We start from the raw sequence: 18105 nt of genomic DNA, 5'->3' as shown, positions 1-18105 counted from the left end.
TGCACTTCTCCTTTTGCAGCAAGCACGGATAATTGAGCTCGGAAATTGTGCTCTCTCCTCCCACTGCCAAGGACGAGGATCCTACATAATCCCCCTAAACGAATGCTCGTTACCCACCAAGCTGGATTTGTTCAGACAAATCTTTCTTTGGTCCGACATATTCATTCTCAGTTAGGCTGAAAGCTGTCACTTTACACAGCTCCTCGCAAACTTGGGAGCCTGCATGAACTTTAGAACCAACTTACCAAGCTCCGTAAAAATTCCTGTTGGGATTTTGAATGAAATTGCATCAACTCGATAGTTTCTGGGGAAGAATGTTTTTACAATATTGAGTCTTCCCATTCATTGATATCATGTTGTTTTCAACTTATTCATGTAATTTCTTTAGTAAACCTTTGTAATAGTTGCCCATAAACATTTTATACAGTTTTTGTTTATTTCTAATTTCTAGTTTGTGTTTCTACTGTGGGTATGATTTTCCCTCCTTTTAAATTTTCTAGGTGGTTAAGGTTGGTAAGTGGGAACCCTTGGTTTTTGTATGTTAATATTATATCTAGACACTTCACTGCCTAGTTCATTATTTCTCAAAATTTAAAGGCTTTTTTGCATAGATGAGCATGTATTTTGCAAATATTTTTTCACTTCCTTTTCAATATTTATTCCTCATCGACAAAATGCAAACATCTAATTATAATGTGGAAAAAAAAAGGTTTAAACTTCAGCAGGGAAATACATGTATTTTCCACAGTGATTCTCACCATGGCCTCATTGTTCTCACAGTGTCTGCTCTTTGAGGAATAACAAGAAGCTGCTGAGTTCAGAAAGGCTTTTAAATTATTAGTTCATAAATCCCGATAACTGTGTTAAATTGCATTATGTACCCCTCAAAAGACATGTTCTTATTCCACATTCCAGTGAGTGTGAATTTATTGTAAATAAGGTGTTATTTTCAAAGTGTGGCGCACTGAATGAGGGTGGGTCTTATTCCATAGTACTGGAGACCTTATAAAGAGAAGAAACCAGTAGTGAGAGGTTGGATAGGGCCACACAGGGAGAAGCTGGAAGTCAGTGGAAACTGGAAGAGCAGACAAAAGAAGAAAATATCACCATGTGCCTGGTGGCAGAAATACAAGGACAGGAACCCCAAGGATTACCAGCAGCCAGCACCAGGAGAGAACAAGCCTTGACATGTCTTGATTCTGGACTTCTCCTAACCTCAAACCACCAGTGATTTCCTGTTGTTTAAGCCAGCCTATTGTGCAGTATTTGTCACAGCAACTGCAGCAAACTAAGACAACCGCATATACAGATATTTGAAAATACAGCAGCACACACATCTCGGAGGCTGTTCTTTTATAGACCATGCCTGGTGGGCAAAATAATTCATGCACGCATACCCCATGCACACATACAGAGAGAAGCAGCTCAAAGTCTTTCTCTAGCTTGACCTTCCAGGAGCCCAAGCACCTGCTGTCCTCACCCTCCTTTTAGACACACTCTCCTTGGCCCCCTATGGTGTCCCACCTTCCCCGTTCACCAAATCGATCTCGATGCTCTTTTTCAAATGTTTTTTGGTGAACTCTTTCTCAAAGCCAAGAATGTCGAGCAGAACAACTTGGCACCCTCTCACTGCCAGCCTTGAACCCAAGACTCCTGCGGGAACTGTCACCTTGCAAACCACTGGCTGGGGAACAGAATGGGGAAGCACCTTCTTGGGTGGTGGACTCCTTCTCCACCCCAAGACTGGCCTCCACAAGGGACCTCTGGGCTGTGGAGTCCGCAGTGATGTCACAAGGGCCGGCGAGGACTGGAACGTTCTAGGTGCTCAGCCTGGAGACTGCTATTCCCTTGTGGCCGGAGCAGAGAACTGCTTTACAAGGCAGATCAAAGGAAAGTGGAGGCAGGAGTGGGTCTCGCCAACCACCGAGAGAGGTTGTGGTTGGAAGGCAGGGTTGGGGGGGTCCAGATATTTCGGTTCTGCCCAAACATGCCCTTTAGGTGGGGGGGTGGACATAGAAGATACCAGAAAATCATTCTTCTGCTAACACAGCCTGCAAGAGCCCGTGTGCTCTGGCCATGTTTTATTCCCTCCCATGCGCACCCCCTTTTCCTCCCACCGCAGCCTAATCGGTCCTTCCATGCGCTGCCCTCTCTTCTCAAAGCTTTTCCCTCCCTTCTTGGCTCAGTCAGCTCCCACCCATCATTCAGAGAAGACTTCCCTGGCGAGGTGGTACCCCGCTGCGCCCTCTACCCGACGGTGACTGCGTTTGCGCCAACGTCTCCCCGGCCCCTGCAGACTCTGTGGCCTCCCGGCCGTGGGGACGGAGGCGAAGGGGCCCGGGACGCTGCTGAGCCCACCTGAGGGAAGATCTCACCATCCCGACATGCAAGGCAGAGGTGAGGGGCTCCTGGGGCTCTGGGGTGGCTGGTGGGGTCCCCAGAGAGGCCAGTTACAGTGTGGGGGCCCAGCCCTCCTGACACGGCCAAGGGTCCTTTGGACCCCGGGAGGCGCTGCCCTCTGTTGGGGTTCAGCCTGGGGGCCTGGGGGGGATTGGATCTCAGGGTGTCCCCGGGAGGGGTGGTGGGTTTGTCACCGAGCTGGCTGCGGGATTCCCTTTGCACTTGGTCTACCTGTCCCCTGTCCCTATGTCCTTCCGCGTCTCCCTGCCTCTCTCCCTCAGCAGGCCCAGGTCCACCCCTCTCTAGCGCGGCGCCCCGCTCTCTAACCTCGCACCCTGCTCCGTTTCCTCTGCCCACCTGCGGCCCCCGCTTCTCCCCATTCGCCACCACCACCACCTGTGCCCCCTGTCCTCCTCGGCCCCCTTTCCTCTCTGTCTCTCCTTCTCCAGGGCTCCGGCTGCCCAGCCCTAGAAGCTTCTCGCCCGCGCCCCCAAGCAACGACCTCTGGACGTCGCAGCGGGACGGCAAGGTGCAGCTGCGGCTGGAGAAGGAGTCGTTCGCCAACGAGGCGCCCCTCACCGTGCACGACCTGGTCGTGGACACCACCACCAAGTATGCCCACTGCATCGCGCTCGGCTCCAAGCAGCGGGGCGGCTGGCACATGCTCACCTACATCGAGTACTACGAGGAGTGCCGGCGGGCGGCCAAGGCCTTCCTCAAGGTGCGCCCCCCGCCCCGCGGCCCCCCACCCGCCCCGGCCCCTGCTCCAGGGCAGGCGTGGTTTCCCGGGGCCGCCGTGACCAAGCGCCGCCAATGACCAGGACTCCTGTCCCTCTGTTCTGGAGGCGAGATGCTCCAAGTCCAGGCGGCGGTAGGGCCGCGCGCCCTCCAAAATCTCCAGGGGACCCTCCTTCCCGGACCCTCCCAGCCTCCGGGGTCTCCTGGCCACGCTCGGCGTCCTTGGCTTGGGGGTCTCGGCCTCCCCCGTCGTCACCCGGACGTCGCCCCTTTGCGTGTGTCTTCGTGTCTCCAAATCTCCCTGTCCTTCGACGGACGCCAGTCATATCCGTTGGGGACGCTGTATCCGTTAGCCAAAGGGTGCCGATGCAGAGTGCCAGGAATCTGCTGGCTTGTGGAAAGGGGATTTGTCTGGGGTAAAAGCTTACAGTTCCGAGGCTGTGAAGAGTCTGACTCGAGGTGTCATAAGAGGTGGCTTCTCACCAAAGCCAGCCGCCACGTGGCGAAGCAAGACGGCGGGCCAGCCCTGCGGGGTCTCTCCTTCCCCTCCGTGCTTGCTCTTCTCCCTTTTTTTTTTTTTTGGTTAAAGATTTATTTTATTTATTTATCCCCCTCCCCACTGTTGTCTGCTCTGTGTCCATTTGCTGTGTGTTCTGTGTCCGCTTGCACTACCCTTTGGCAGTGGGAAACTATATCTCCTTTTCGTTGCGTCATCTTGCTGTGTCAGCTCTCCGGGTGGGCGGCGCCACTCCTGGGCAGGCTGCACTTTTTTTTTCACGCTGGGCGGCTCTCCTTATGGGGCACGCTCCTTGCACATGGGGCTCCCCTACGCGGGGGACACCCCTGCATGGCAGGGCACTCCTTGCGCGCATCAGCACTGCGCATGGGCCAGCTCCACATGGGTCAGGAGGCCCGGGGTTTGAACCCCGGACCTCCCATGTGGTAGGCGGACGCTCTATCATTCAAGCCAAATCCAAGTCCCTCTCTTCTTCTTGAGCGCCTTGGGCCCGGCCTCTTGAGTGAGCCTGCAGCCCTCTCCCCTGGCACAGGGCTTGTTTCTTTCCCGGCCTCCTTGATCCGTCTCAGCTGTCCCACTCTCTGCCCAACATCAGTTGCAAATTCTCAGGTGAATGTCTTGTCTCTCCCTGGGACCCCAGCCGCTCAAGCCTTCTCCTTTCTGTTACGTGGCAGGATGAAAAAAAACGACAGCCGTCTCTCGCCCTGTGTGTCTGTGTGCGTGTCCCGTACCTGCCGCCCCACTCCCACCCTCCACTGCGGCATCTTTTAAAGGTTTCTCTGCAGCTCTCCTGGCCACCTGGTGTCAGAGTCGAGTGGTTCCCTTGAGCAGCTCCGTCAGAGCCATGAGGCTTTTCACCAGGCTCTAAACAGCCCCGGCCCCTTGGATGTGTGTTGAATCAATGAATGCCCTTCTTTTTTCAGCTTAGAAAAACAGAAGAGACCTCAGGTGCCTTAACCAAGGCAGGGAGCGGGTTGCAAGTTTAGATGCAGGGGCCAAGGACAGCCCTGCTGAGAGAAGGTGATATTGCGACCAAGACTTAAGGGAGGCGAGGGAGGAGCCGTGCGACATCTGGGAAGAGAGTGTTCTGGGCAGAGGGACCGGCCCGTGCAAACGTCCTGAGGTCGGCCCATCCCTCACGTGTTGGGGGAACAGCAAGGCCCCTGTGGCTGGAACAGAGGGAGTGACGGGGAGGTGACGGGAGGGCAGGGCGGGTTGTGCAGAGCCCGGGGGCGGCGGGGAGAATGCGGGCAGAGGAAGGACGGACCCTAATTCGGGGGCTCACGGGCGTCCCCCGGCTGCTGTGGCGGGAAGAAATTGTGGGTGGAAAATCCGGACTGGGGAGGAGTCAGAGGCCACGACATTTCCTGACAGATGGGGTACCTGAGAGAATAACAGGTGTCAGTACCATCGGAAGGATTTTGCTGCTGTTGAACCGAAGCCGCTGGGGGGTCAGGTTGGAGGAGAGGAAGGTGTGGGCCATGCTGGGCCTGAGATGTTGGTTAGACGAGGTGACGAGTGGACGGTTGTACCCACGAGTCTGGAGGGGCGTGGAGGATGGAGGAGGCACTGCCTGGCACGCGGGGATGTTAAAAACTCAGAGAGAGGAGAGGGGGTGGTCAGGAGGCGACTGAGGAGAGAAGCCAGGCGAGAAGGAGGGAAACCGGAGAGAGAGTGGGTTCTAGAGCCCGTGGACTCAGGGACACAGAGATCTGGGGACACCTGGATGTCGTTTCGCTGGTGTGGGGCAGGGAGAGTGTGTTAGCCAAAGGGGTGCTGATGCAAAGTACCAGAACTCTGCGGGCTTTTCCAAAGGGTCTTTATTCGGGGTAGAAGCTGACAGTCATCAGGCCCTAAAGAGTCCAACTCGAGGTACCAGAAGAGGTGCTTTCTCCCCCAAAGTCACCGGCTGCATGTTGAAGCAAGATGGCGGGCGACGTCTGCGAGGGCTCAGTCTTAAGCTGAGCTCTTAAGGCTCCGTGGTTCCAGCTTTTTCCGATCTCAGCTGTGGGCTGGCGCAGAGCTCGTCTCTCTTCCCAGGGCTCCTCTCTCTCTGGGCTCAGCCGCTCTGCTCGCTCCACAAGGCCGGCTGTAAACTATCAGGCGAAGTGTTTGGCTCTCTTCCCGGGGCTCCAGTATCAAAAACTCAACTCTCTGTGTTCTCCTCTGTGTGCTTACTTCCCTGTCTTTGATTGAGCATCCGTGACTGTAGGCGGGAACTCAAACCGAGTGGCCCTCATGACGTAGTCAAATAAAAGCCCTGATCTTGATTTAATAAAGTAAAAGTGAAACCTCTGAGTTTAATACAATCTAATATGCCCAGAGGAGCAGATCAGTTTACAAACACAAATCCGATGTCTATTTTTGGAATTCATGAACAATGATACCACACTGCCAGGGGGAGGGAACAGCTGACCGGAGTGGGGTTAGGACAGAGCGAGCAGTACAGAACGCGCACTGCCTCCGTGGGAGTGTTTTGCTGGATGGGGGAGCAAGAGCCATGGGCTGGTTCTGTGAGAACCAGTGGGTGGAGTCGAGAGGCGCGCCATCTTGAATTGTCAAGTCAACGCAGCCGCTGAAACAAGCATGTGGATAAGCAGAGCTTTGGCTACGAGGCTGTTCACCCCAACTTTTTTTTTTTATGAGGTACCAGGGATTGAACCCAGGACCTCGTACATGAGAAGCAGGCACTCAACCACTGAGCCACAGCCACCTCCCACCCCAACATTTTATTTAATAAGGGAGCAAAAAATGGAACTCACCTAAATACCAACCAACAAGGAGGCATGTCCAATGATAGCTGTACGCTACAAAATGCTATACAGGTGTTGGATTGGATAGCCTAGAAAAATATCTCAAGGCTGGAAAAGATATCAGGATGAACGATTTTGTGAAAAAGGCAGGTTGTGACAACCGAAGCATCCTTTTGGCCCGATTTTATAACATAAAAAGAATGTTGATGCATAAAGAGGTCGGGAGGACATTTTGCTTATTTGCCTCTTCTCAGCGTTTCTCAGCCTCAGGCTTGCTGACGTACAAGGCAGGGTCACTCTCCGCGGTGGGGGCCACCCTGTGCATTGAAGGGTGTTGAATGACACCCACCCACTCGGTGCCAGGAGCACAGCCCCCACCGGCAAAAACGCCTCCCGATCCTGCCCAGTGTCCCTGGGGGGAATAGAAAAATTGGGAACCCCTGGTGTAGACAAACACACGTTCACTTGCAGTTCAGGGAGATGGGCTAATTTATCAAAGGACAAGAGGGGGCCCAAGCTCCTCAGCCAGAGGCGTGTGGGCAGGTTGAGGACAGGCCGCGGCCGAGCGCCACGTCCCTCATGAGGGTCTCCCTCCCCCAGCTGGGCCTGGAGCGCTTCCACGGCGTGGGCGTCTTGGGCTCCAACGCGGAGGAGTGGGTCATCGCCAGCATTGGCGCCATCTTGGCAGGGTAGGAGCACCCGCCCTTTCCCGGGCAGCAGCCCCCTCCTGAGTCCAGGAGGCTGTCTGCCAGGAGAGCCCCCAGGATGGGGAGCAGACCCTGGCTCCAGGGAGCTTTCCCACCCCAGTTTAATCTGAGCTCAGTGGGGTTGGTCAACGCCAACTGCCTGGCCACCCATCCTGTCCTTCTGTACCTGGCAAACTCCTATTCATCCTGTGAAGCCCAGCTCCCACATCCCCTCCTCCAGGAAGCCGTCCCAACCCCTCAGGTCTCCCCAGCCCTGAGCCCTCTCCTTCCACCCACCCCCACCATTGGGGAATGCCTCAAGGGCGGGGCCCAAGCCGTCCCTCCATCACAGCACCCCAGGGCACGTTGGGGGTGTGAGACAGTCCGTTCCCCACCTCCCCTCCCCTTTGGGCCCCACAGTTGCCAGATGCACTCACGTCCCGGGTTCTGCTTCCAGGGGATTCTCTGTCGGCATCTTGCCCACCAGCTCTCCAAAAATCTGCCAAGTCATCGCCGAGAGCTCGGAGATGGATGTCTTTGTGGTTGATGGTGACAGGCAGCTGCAGAAGATCATCCAGGTCAGTGGCCAGGCATGCGGGGGACACGGCTGGGGCAAAGGCACGGGCTTTGCCTAGTGCACTGGGCGGACGTATGTGCCAGCCCGTTGTCGCGCCTGAGCTGGGAAGGTGGACGTGCCCTTCCCGCAGACTGGCTGGTCCCCAGGGCCACTTGGAGACACCCACCATTTGTCGTCGTTCCTGAAGGAGACGAAGCCGGCCCCGGGTTGGCTCCTGGGCTGCTCAACCACCCACCAAAACTGTCTTAGGGGAGCCGATGTGACTCAGGCAGTTGGGCACCTGCCTCCCACACAGGAGGTCCTAGAGTTGGCTCCCAGTGCCTCCTAAAAAAGACACATAAACGACGAGTGGGAAATGAGCAGACATCGAGCAAAAACAATGAGCAGTGAGCAAAAAAACCCCCAAAACTAAACAAATGAGCAGGGAGCAGCTGTTTCTCAAGTGGTTGGGCACCCGCCTCCCACACGGGAGGTTCCGGGTTTAGTTCCCGGTGCCTCCTAAAGAAGAAAATGAGCAGACAATAAGCAAAAAAAAAAAGAGCAAACAGACGAGGGAGCCATCTCAGGATGGGTGGGGGGGCTGTCTTAGTTTCCCAGGGCTGCTGTCACAAAGCATTGTAGACTTGTTGGCTGGAAGTCCAAACCGAGGCGTCAGCAGGGCCGTGCTCTGCCTTCCTTGGCATTCTCTGACTCGCGGCGGCAGAACGCAGTCTCTGCCTCCATCACGTGGCTGGCACGTGCGCGCTCTCTCTAGTTCTCTCGCGCGCTCTCTCCTCCAGTTTGGCCTCTCCTTAACTGCTCCCTATTTACAAGCGAGCTCACATTCACGGGCCTGGGGGGTAGGACTTGAGCGTGTCTTTTTGGAGGATACGATTTAGCCCGTAACACCGCAAGGTGGGACCTGGGATCTCCCCGGCAGCAAATCCAAGGTGAAGGTCAACCCCAGGTCCCCCAGATGAGGGAGGACGAGCTTGTTTATGAAGAGCCGGCTTCAGTAATAACTGTGGGGTCATGATAGCAATAGGAGCCCTCTTGCGTTGAGCGCCTACTGTTTACCAAGGCCCCCCTTCAAGGGCTCTGACTTCTGGCAATGAGCTTACGAGGCTTATGGGGCTCTCGACTGAACCCATTTTACAGATGAAGCATCCGAGGCTCTGGGGGATGATGTGTCCTGCTGGAGGTCACACAGTCGATCAGAGGCAGAGCTGAGCCTGCCCCAGCCCCTCCCGCCAACCCCACCTATCTTTTTAAATTGTGGTAAAATATACAAAACCTAAAATTTATCATTTTAGCCACTCTACAAGGTACCATTTAGTGGCACTCATGGCATTCGCAGTGCTATGTAGCCATCGCCTCTGTTCAGTCCCAGTACTTTCTCATCCTCCCAAAAGGATTTGCAGTCGCACCCCATGCCCTGAATTCCCAGCCCCTTTCAACCTCTAATCTGCTTCGGCCTCTGTGGGTTTGCCTATTCCCGACATTTCCTGTAAATGGGATGGGGCAGCAGGTCCCCGTTTTGGGGAACGGGGGGCACCAGATCTTCTCGGTCCAGGGCTGATCTGAGAGGGCTCCGAGAGCGGGCTGCTCGCTGACCGTGAACTTGCACGAGTCACTCGGCTTCCCAGGGCCTCAGTTTCCCCTCCTGCAAAGTGGGCGTGGCAGTGGGACCTCCCTCGTGGGTTTGGATCTGAGGATGACGCGAATGGGAACAGAAAGGCTCCTGGACAAAGCCTGGCCTGTGGGCAGTGCTGAGTTAGCGGGATTGTTGTTCTTATTGATCTTTGCTCATCCCCCACCCCTGTCACCAAGCTGGTGGTGAGGGTGGGGGGGTGAGGTTTGTGACTCCTGAGATGTCTGGCCCCATCAGGCTTGAGTCTTTTTTTTTTTAATGATTACATAGTTTCTTTTTTTTTTAATATTTATTTTATTATTTCTCTCCCTTCCCGCCCACCGCCCCAGTTGTCTGTTCTCTGTGTCCATTTTGCTGCGTCTTCTTCTTTGTCCACTTCTGTTGTTGTCAGCGGCACGGGAATCTGTGTTTCTTTTTGTTGCGTCATCTTGCTGTGTCAGCTCTCCGTGTGTGCGGCACCATTCCTGGGCAGGCTGCACTTTCTTTCGCGCTGGGCGGCTCTCCTTACGGGGTGCACTCCTTGTGCGTGGGGCTCCCCTATGCGGGGGACACCCCTGCGTGGCACGGCACTCCTTGCAAATCAGCACTGTGCATGGGCCAGCTCCACACGGGTCAGGAGGCCGCGAACCTCCCATGTGGTAGACGGACGCCCTAACCACTGGGCGAAATCTGCTTCCCAGGCTTGAGTCTTTTCTACCCCATTTCCCTTCTTGTGGGAAAGAGTTTAAATTGTATTTGAACTTTGACCTATTCCTTATTGTAGATGTTAGAGTTGTTCCTTATTGTAGATGTTGTAGTTGTTCCTTATTATTGTAGATGATGTTGCAGTTCTGATAGCAAACAGCTGCTCGGTAGTTTCCAATAAATACGATGTGGAAACTAGGGTCGAGGCTCTCAGTTCCCGAAGCTGTGAGTTCCCTGGTCCCATCTTTATCTCCTCTCTTGTGTCTATTTCGTAAAGTTCTGAGTTGCCTTCTCTTCAAGCCAACGTATCACTGAGCTGATCTCAGCAACTGATGCCCAATGTGGGGCCCGAAGTGAAGAAGGCTCACAGCACCCTGTGCCACCAATAACCCTGTCCTCAAAGGAGCCAAGTGACGATGGTGCAGTTTTGGTGCTGGATGGATCTGAAGCCAGGCTGTGCCTCTGGCTCAGTCCCTGCCTGTCCCACAACCTCCACAACCCCTTGTAAAACGGGGGTGGTAATGGGACCCACCGCAAGATATGCAGGTGGAGACAGGGCCCCCTGACCCATCCATGAGAAGGGCTAAAATTTTTAAAAAGATAATACCAAGTGCTGATGAGGACATGGAACATTTGGAATGCATCCGCCACTCATGGTAATGCAAAATGGCATAGCCACTTTGGAAAAAGAGTTTGGTAGTTTTCCCTAAATGGATACCTTTTGTGTGACCCGGCCGCCCCACTCCTGAGAAAGCAAAATGACATTTATATACACAAAACCTGAGCCTGAATGTTTAAGTTGCTCTGTCTGTAATTGTTCCAAAGTGGAAGCAAACCAAATGTCTATCAGCCAGGAGCCAGCTGTTCATCCACAAGGGGGAGAAATGAACGGTGCTTCATTCTTATCAAATGGTGGTTCGATCTTATCAAATATTGGTCTGCCCATACCAAACAGCAGTCCATCCATCCCAAATGGTGGTCTGTTCATACCATAGAGCAATAGAAAGGAACGAACTCCTCATAGATGCAAAGAAATGGAGCTGGATCTCAAAGCATTGTGTTGCGCAGAAGAAAGGCCACGGGCTGTGTGAGTCCATCCATATAAACTAAAGAAAGCAAAGCTGTGGGGCAGAAATCTGATCAGTGGTTGCCAAAGGATAAGAGTGAGGGTGGGATAGGGGTGGAGGGGGGAGGAAATTGACTACAAAGAAACTCAAGGAAACTTCTGTGCAGTGATTGAAATGTTCTATATTTTGATTATGGCTGTGATCGCAGGGCTGTGTATTTATCAAAATCCAAACAACTGTACAGCTCAAAGGGTGGACTTTTACTCTATGTAAATGATGCCTGAATAAACCCAATTTTAAAAAATCATGTCCATGGAGGGAACAAGGTTACAGGACTCTGGCGCCAGGTGGGTTAACCCTGGGTCCTCTCACTGGTCGCTCCTCCTCAGTGCGTTTTCTTGTTCTTATTTCTTTGACTCCTGATTGTTGGCGAAGTGCAGGGTTGAAAGAGCAGGTGCCTTCTCTTCATTCCCCGTATTTATCCCCAGGTGATTCCTCAAGGGTGACGTTACCCACACATCTACCTGCAGCCTTCCTGACAATTCCGCTCGGATGCCAAGCATCTGTCTCAAACTGAACTCCTGGTCTCCCTCCAGTTCCCCATCCTGGGTGGTCTGGCTTTATTCTTTAAGGTGCTCACACCCAAACTCTGGATTCATCTGACTCCTCTCTGACCCTCCTTGAGTCTATTAGGAAATTCTGTTGGCTCTATAGGGTGGGCAGAAAAATGCCCCTGGAAACATGCCCATGCCCATGTAAGCCTGTGAATATGTTTATAAGGTAAAGGGGGCATTGCAGATGGGATCAGTTAAGGACCTTGAGATGGGGAGATTGTCCTGGATTATCTGGAGGAGTTGGGTAATCGGATCTCGTCTGATCACACCAGCCCTTAAAAGCAGAGAACTTTCTCCAGCTGGAGGTGGGAGAGAAGAGGCAGAAAGCCAGCGAGATTTCGGAGTATGAGAAGGGCTCCACCCATGTCGCCGGCTTTAAAGACGGAAGAAGGGGGCCATGGGCCAAAGAACGTGGATGGCCTCTAGAAGCTGAGAAAAGCACCCCCTTGACAGCCAGCCAGGAAATGGGGACCTTGACCACGAGGTGCTGAATTCTGCCGACAGCTTGAATGAGCAAGAAACTTTCCACTCAGGAACACAGCCCCATGGACACTTTGGTTTTGGCCTCATGAGAGACTAAGCAGGGATCCAGCCAAGCCTGCCGGACTTCTGACCTAGGGAAACTGTATAAATCGGTGGTGTTTTAAAGCTGCCGAGTTCAGTGATTTGTTTTAGCAGCAAGAGGAAACTAATACGTTCTTGCCTTTGAGGTGTGTCCGGTGTCTGACCGCTTCTGCCCATCTCCGCGGCTACCACCCTGGTCCAAGCCACCATCATGGAGATGGCCTCCCGTGCTGCTCTTCTTGTTTTTGCTCCTGGCCACTTAGAGGTGCCAGAGGGATCCTCTTAAAACCTAAGCCCTATGCCTCTCCTCTGCTCATAGCCCTCTGGGGTTCCCTCACGCTCCGGGTAAAAGCAGGACCTGCCTCCTTGCTCCTTTTTCTCCAGCCACATGTGCTCCCTCACTGTCCCTTCCACATACCAAGCATGGGCTGCCTCAGGGACTTTGCACGGTCTGTGCCCTCTGCCTGGATGCCCTTCTCCCAGATACCTCCATAGCTCACTCCCTCTCCTCCCTCAGATTTTTGCTTAAATTTGCCAGACCACCCCAGATAAAATTGCAGTCTCCCACCCCCTACCCAGGTTCTCCTAATTCTTCTTTTCTTTCTCCCCTTAGCCCTCAATCACATGCTATCAGATTATAACACTTGACTGTTCACTTTCTTTCTTGTCTGTTGCCCTCATATCCCAAAAGGACATAAACGAGGGTGGGGAGGATAGTCCATTCTGGTCACCGCTGTGTCCTCAGCACCTAGCGCAGGGCCTGGCACGCAGTAGGTGCTCACTAAATATTTGGGTTGTGGACAAATGAATGGTCTACACTAAAAGAGGATCCTGGCACCTTGGAGAGAGCATGGCTACCCCAGGGAGGGGGCAGCAGCTGTTGGCACCAGCCAAGAGGGCCCGGGAAGTCACCAAAGCATCTGTAACATTTTTTTAAAGTTTTTTTCAAGAAAACTCTGGATGTTAATGTGAAATCTCCCCAACTGCATGTGAGCAACGAGTTCAAAGAATTAGGAGACAAACAAAAAGAGGAGCAACGCAATTTAAAAATGGGCAAAGGACTTAAATATTTCTCCAAAGAAGATAGGCAAATGGCCTGTAAGTACATGAAAAGATGCTCAACATCATTAGCCATTAGGGAAATGCAAATCAAAAGCATAATGGGTGACCACACGCACTAGGATGGTTCCCCCCAAAAAATGGATAGTGTTGACAAGGACGTGGAGAAGTTGAAACTCTTACGTGTGGCTGGTGGGAATATAAAATGGGGTGGCCGCTATGAAAGAGAATTAGGTGGCTCCTTGATTGAGTCAAACATAGAATTGCCGTATGACCTGGCAATTCCACTTCTGGGCATGGACCCAAGAGGATTGAAAACAGGTGTTCAAACAAAAACTCGTACAGGAATGTTCATTGCGGCATTATTTACGGTTGATACAGTGGAAACCACTCAAATGTCAATCAGTGGATGAACAGGAGAAACAAAATGGGTATCTACTGTATATCAAAATGCATATCAGCCAAAGGGGTGCTGATGCAAAGTACCAGAAATCTGTCAGCTTTTATAAAGGTTATTCGGGGTAAAAGCTGACAGTTACAGCTCAAGTTACCGCAAGAGGTAATTTCTCACCAAATGTCTGTTGCCATGTGTTGAAGCAAGATGGCGGGCGTGTCTTAGAGGGTTCAGCCTTCCTCTCTCTCTTAAGACTCTGTGGGCCCAGCTCCTTCTGATCTCAGCAGTGGGTTGGGGTCTCATTTCTCTCCAGGCTCAGCTGCTCTGGTCTCTTCATGAGATCAGCTGTTGGCTATCAGGCAAACGGCTCCTCTCTCCCCAGGACTGCAGGATTAAAGCCCTCTTCCAGGTCTATGGCGCACTCTCTCTTTTCTCTCGTACCTGCCTCTGCTGTGTTCTCCTGTGTATCTACTTCTGTCTGTCTCCAACATTGCGCATCTGTCCGTATAGCCCACAAAGGGGGTGGGGATTCAACACTGAGTTGCCCTCATGACGTGGTCATATCAAAGTCCCAATCCCAACATAATTTAATCAACGGTGTCTCAGCTGACTCTAATACAATCAAAGGGTAGCATACCCAGAGGAACAGACTAGTTTACAAACATAATCTACATCTCTTTTTTTGGAATTCATAAATAATATCAAACTGCCACATCCACATAAAAGGGAACATGACTCAATCATAAAAAGGAATGACGTTCTGGGAAGCAGATGTAGCTCAAGCGATTGGGCTCCCACCTACCACATCAGAGGTCTGTGGTTCAGTTCCTGGTGTCTCCTAAAAGAAGACAGTGAGCTGGCTTGATGGGCAGACATGGCAAACTGACATGGCATGATGAGACAACAAGAAACACAAGAAGAAAAACATAATGACAGACCCAACAAAGCAGGGAGCAGAGGTTCTTGGTGCCTCCTTGGTGCAAAGTGGTACGATAAGATGATGCAAAAAAAAGAGACACAAGAGGAAAAACATAATGTGAGACACAACAAAGCAGGGAACAGAGGTGGCCTGAGCGATTAGGTGCCTCCCTCCCACATCAGAGGTCCTGAGTTCTGTTCCCGGTGCCTCCTAAAGAAACAAGGAAGACAAACAGGCACAGCAAGGGCAAACAAGGGGGTGGAGAGAGAGAAATAAATAAAATAAATCTTTAAAAAAAAAAGGAATGATGTTCCGGTACATGCTAAAACATGGATGAGCCTTGCGCGCATGCTGGATGTAAGAAGGCAGATATGAAAGGCCATGTATCGGTGATTCCATTGATGTGAAATGTCCAGAATAGGCAAACCCAAGGGGACAGAATGCAGGCTAGAGTTTGCGGGGGGCTGGAGGTGGGGGATGGGGAGTGATTGATGGCGGAAGGTTCTGGCCCTAGCTAGAGGAGATGGCTGCGCAACTTTGGGAATATACGAAATGCCACTGAATCATACATCTTTTAAAATGGTTAGAACGGGGAAACGGACTTTGGACCAGTGGTTAGGGCGTCCGTCTACCACACGGGAGGTCCGCGGTTCAAGCCCCGGGCCTCCTTGACCCGTGTGGAGCTGGCCCATGCGCAGTGCTGATGTGTGCAAGGAGTGCCCTGCTACACAGGGGTGTCCCCCGCGTAGGGGAGCCCCACGTGCAAGGAGTGCACCCATAAGGAGAGCTGCCCAGAGCGAAGGAGGGAGCAGCCTGCCAAGGAATGGCGCCGCCCACACTTCCCGTGCCGCTGACGACAACAGAAGCGGACAAAGAAACAAGACGCAGCAAACAGACACAGAGAACAGACAACCAGGGGAGGGGGGGGAATTAAATAAATAAAAATAAATCTTTAAAAAAATAAAAAATAAAAATAAATAAATAAAATGGTTAAAACAGTAACATTTTGTATTGAGCGTCTTTCACCACGATGAAAGAAACTGGGGAACTGCCCCTTGCCCCAGCTGGAGTGAACGCCTGGTAACGGGGACCCCGCGAGCCCCCACGAGTTCCCACCGACCCAGAGGTGGTGTCTTACAGATCCAGGGGTCCTTGAAGCACCTCAAGGGCATCGTCCAGTACCAGGAGGAGCTGCAGGTGACGCAGCCGAACCTGTATTCTGTTAGTCCGCACCCGGGGAAGGCGGGGTGCGGGGGGGGGTGGGGGGTTCCTGGGTTGGGTGCTGGGAGGGCCCTGAGGGGCCCCAGCCCGGAGCCGAGGCTGCTTGAGGGGGGTGCTGGGGGCGCCTGCCGGGGCGTGAGGGGGGGGTCTGCCCCTGACCTCCACGAGCCCCCCCCCCCGGCCTCCCCGCAGTGGAAGGGGTTCCTGGACCTGGCCAGGGGCGTGTCGGACGAGGAGCTGGACCAGGTCATCGACTCCCAGAAGCCCAACCAGTGCTGCACCTTGGTGTACCGGCTGTCCACCTCGGGCCCCCCCAAGGCCATCATGCTCAGCCACGACAACGTGAGCGCCCCCCCCACGGTCGGGGGAGGGGGGAGTCCTCGGGGGGGGGGCACCCGGCCCCGGGCGACGGCCGCGGCTCTTCCAGATCACCTGGACCACCGCGGCCGCCGTGCAGAGCCTGGCCTACCACTGCCCGCCCGGGAGGCAGGAGGTCCTGGTGAGCTACCTGCCGCTCAGCTCCATCGGGGTCCAGATCTTCGACATGTGGGTCGCCATCTGGGTGGCAGGCGCCCTCTACTTCGCCCAGCCTGACGCCCTGAAGGTGAGCGGTGCGACCTGGGGCGGACGGCGCCATCCGGCTTGGGGTGGCGGCCGGCGAGGGCTCGTCCTGGGTAGGGAGGCTCCATCGAGATCCCAGCTCCTCGACCTTGACCCCAACTGGCCCTGCCACCATGGCCTCCCCGTCTGTGGGCCTCAGTTTCCCTGTCTGCGAAGCCAAGCAGGCGGCACACACCGGCCGTGGGGAGTGGGGTGCACATACCCCCAGACTGTCGGGGGCCACAAAAGTCTCAAGTGCAAGAACTTTGGTGGTGCCTGTTTGAAAGTCCACGAGGTCACGGTCAGCCCCCCGGGGCGTCTGCCCTGTGGACACAGGACGACGTGCATTTCCCCCTCTGGCCAGGAAAGAGCAAAGCAGTGTCCGCTTGAGTGCGCTGATAGGAGAGCATCTCTCCAGATTCTTACGACCCTCAGGGGGTGGCACACTTTTCCGGTCAAGGCGGCATCCTGAGTAAATGGGTTAGGTTTCGTGGGCCAAGAGGCACAACTGAGGCCAGTGTGGTTTCCACATGCTTCTCATTGGCAAGAGGCAGGACTTGACCCAGGGACCGAAAACACGAATGTCAGGTCATTTTCATGCATTGCGGGATATTCTTGCAATTTTTTAACCCAACCGTTTGAAAATGTGGAAGACATTTTTAACGCCCGCTGGCCTTGAAGGACGGCTGGCTCGTGGGTGCTTGGTGTGTTTTGTATTTTGGGCAGCGGGTCTTATTCTCCGTCCTTCCTCAGTGGTATGTTGGTTGGGGGCAGCTGGAGAAGCGGTCCTGGCGACGTAGGTGATTGGACAATAGTTGGCAGAAGCAAAGTGTATCCCTCTGATCCCTCCCTAGTCTCTCCATCTTCCCCTCCCTCTCACAGGCCCCTTCCTCCATCACTTTTTCTCTCCCTGCCCTCCTCTCTCCCCCACTTCCTTTCCTCTGTCTCCCTCTCCCTCTGTCTCTTTCCTCCTCCTCTCTTCCTCTCCTTCCCCCTGCCCCCTCCTTCCTCTCTCTCCCTTTCCCTCCTCTCCCACCCCCCACCCCCTTTCCTCTCACTCCTTCCCTTCCTTCTCTCCCCCCACCCCCTTTCCTCTCTCTCACTCCTTCCCTTCCTCTCCCACCCCCCCACCCCATTTTCTCTCACTCCTTCCCTTCCTTCTCTCCCCCCACCCCCCTTTCCTCTCTCTCACTCCTTCCCTTCCTTCCTCTCCCCTCACCCCGGGGAATTCCTGGGAATGGGAGAGGATGGACAGGAACTACTGAAGTTCGCAGACGGGGGCTGCACCTCCGACGCCCCACGCCGAGTGACAGGGCTCCTGCGGTGACCCCTGGGAAGGGCGCTGGGAGCAGCCGGTCCCCGGGCCCCCCGCTGGCATCGCCGCCCCCGGGCCCCCCCAGGTCTAACGTCCCCTGCAGGGCGGGAGCCGCAGCCGCACCGTGCCGCCCGCAGGGCTCGCTCGTGGACACGCTGCGCGAGGTGCGGCCCACCTCCTTCGTGGGCGTCCCGCGCGTCTGGGACCGCCTGCTGGACCGCGTGAAGACGGCCCAGCTCGCCCGCACGCCGCTGCGCCGCAGCTTCGACCGCTGGGCCATGAGGATGGGGCTCAGGGCCAACAAGAAGCAGCTGTCGGGGTGAGGCCGCGCCCCGGGCCGCCCCCTCGGTGGGGGGGGAGGGGGCCT

The 18105-nt window shown here is 54.3% G+C and overlaps 1 protein-coding gene across 1 annotated transcript; it reads left to right on the top strand.

The window, feature by feature from the left end:
• The first annotated feature begins 1664 nt into the window (after nt 1-1664).
• On the top strand, nt 1665-18061 carry LOC101440936 (long-chain-fatty-acid--CoA ligase ACSBG2). Its single transcript, XM_058281066.1, has 8 exons — nt 1665-2397; nt 2850-3121; nt 7009-7097; nt 7552-7672; nt 15743-15823; nt 16016-16165; nt 16251-16427; nt 17876-18061. Exons 1-8 carry the CDS (start codon nt 2385-2387, stop codon nt 18059-18061), a joined length of 1089 nt encoding a protein of 362 aa, XP_058137049.1. The 5' UTR covers nt 1665-2384.
• Nucleotides 18062-18105: the final 44 nt, after the last annotated feature.

Source organism: Dasypus novemcinctus, chromosome 19 (genome assembly GCF_030445035.2).
Source record: "Dasypus novemcinctus isolate mDasNov1 chromosome 19, mDasNov1.1.hap2, whole genome shotgun sequence".
Taxonomy (NCBI): domain Eukaryota; kingdom Metazoa; phylum Chordata; class Mammalia; order Cingulata; family Dasypodidae; genus Dasypus; species Dasypus novemcinctus.
Note: the sequence above shows the minus strand (reverse complement) of the source record. Positions and strands in the feature narration are given on the sequence as shown.

Bases quoted from the DNA above. Each gene is read 5' to 3' on its own strand.
- LOC101440936 (XM_058281066.1), top strand. The intron at 3,122-7,008 runs GTGCGCCCCCCG...TCCCTCCCCCAG, and splicing joins CGGCCAAGGCCTTCCTCAAG to CTGGGCCTGGAGCGCTTCCA. The intron at 7,098-7,551 runs GTAGGAGCACCC...TTCTGCTTCCAG, and splicing joins ATTGGCGCCATCTTGGCAGG to GGGATTCTCTGTCGGCATCT.